Raw genomic sequence first — 1,329 nt, forward strand, 5'->3', positions numbered from 1 at the left:
GTGTAGATTCAAGTTTGTTCATATCATGACCCCCGGGGCAAGGGTGGGGTCAAAATGGCCGACCCTTGTTTTACATAGGAATATATAGGAAAAATCTTTAAAAATCTTCTTCTCAAGAACCACTGGGCCTGGAAAGATGAAACTCATGTGGAATCATCCTCAGGTAGTGTAGATTCAAGTTTGTTCAAATCATGACCCCCGGGGCAAGGGTGGGGCCAAAATGGCCGACCCTTGTTTTACATAGGAATATATTAGAAAAATCTTCTTCTCCAGAACCACTGGGCCAGGAAAGATGAAACTCATGTGGAATCATCCTCAGGTAGTGTAGATTCAAGTTTGTTCAAATCATGACCCCCGGGGCTAGGGTGGGGCCAAAATGGCCGACCCAAGTTTTACATAGGGATATATAGGGAAACTTTTTAAAATCTTCTTTTCAAGTACTTCAAAGCTATGATTAGTGATATTTATATGGAATCATCCTCAGGTAGTGTAGATTCTAATTTGTTCAAATGATGAATGCCTGGAGGGGGGGGGGATAAATTCAAGCCCGATGTGCTCAGGTGAGCGCTGTGGCCCCTGGGCCTCTTGTGTTATATTTTGTTTTGGCTTGAAATTTTAACAAAAGAGTATTGAGTAGATAAGAGAAAAGATCTCTCTTATATTGTATATAATATGTTTTTTGCATGACTATCAGAAGACTGTTAAGGCCCATTCTTCTTGTCAATATTGAAAAATTTTCATGTCTTCGTTTAGACACCATTTTAGAAGAGGAGGAGGAAGAGGAATGGAATCAAGAAATGGCAAACAAAAAGTGGGTATTATTCTTCTTAAATTAATTTTTTATAGTGCTCAAAGTAGATTACTTTCAAACTGCTTACCTTTTTATAACTCTGGTGTGGTGAAAAGCACATTAGGAAGATATATCATGAATAAGAATGACCTATAATTCCATTTCCAAATTAACCATAAGAAGTATATTCCATCGTGGATTTTGAATTTATAAGCGAAGATAAAGCTTAAACTATATTTGTTAATTGTTTTCATAATCAATTTACCAAAAAATTCTAATAAGAAAACTTTAATGTGAAAATTGCTAGTTTCTTAATGCATTTTATGGGATTTTTTATTTCATTAATTTTCACAGAATCATAGGAGAAAATATACTGAAAAAAGTGAATGAGTTAGCAAATCGTCTGAAATCCATAGAAAAAGAGAAAGATCTTAGTGGAAATCATCCTACGATGATCCACACCCCGAAGTACAACAAAAACTTCAATGAATGTCCAACAACTCAGGACTGTCTTTATACACAACCAACACTGGCACTTC

The 1,329-nt window shown here is 36.0% G+C and overlaps 1 protein-coding gene across 1 annotated transcript in view; it reads left to right on the forward strand.

The window, feature by feature from the left end:
* LOC134242647 (telomere repeats-binding bouquet formation protein 1-like) overlaps positions 1–1,322 on the forward strand; it is a gene marked incomplete at its 3' end in the record, with an annotated part of 10,448 nt that extends 9,126 nt beyond the window's left edge. The window contains exons 11-12 of the mRNA XM_062724750.1: positions 754–811; positions 1,145–1,322. Of these exons, the coding sequence (XP_062580734.1) occupies positions 754–811; positions 1,145–1,322 (236 nt within the window). The remainder of the gene's footprint in view (positions 1–753; positions 812–1,144) is intronic.
* Positions 1,323–1,329: the final 7 nt, after the last annotated feature.

The sequence above is a fragment of the Saccostrea cucullata genome, unplaced genomic scaffold, assembly GCF_032062105.1.
Source record: "Saccostrea cucullata isolate Sc308-1 unplaced genomic scaffold, CSIRO_AGI_Scuc_v1 ctg2719, whole genome shotgun sequence".
Classification (NCBI taxonomy): domain Eukaryota; kingdom Metazoa; phylum Mollusca; class Bivalvia; order Ostreida; family Ostreidae; genus Saccostrea; species Saccostrea cuccullata.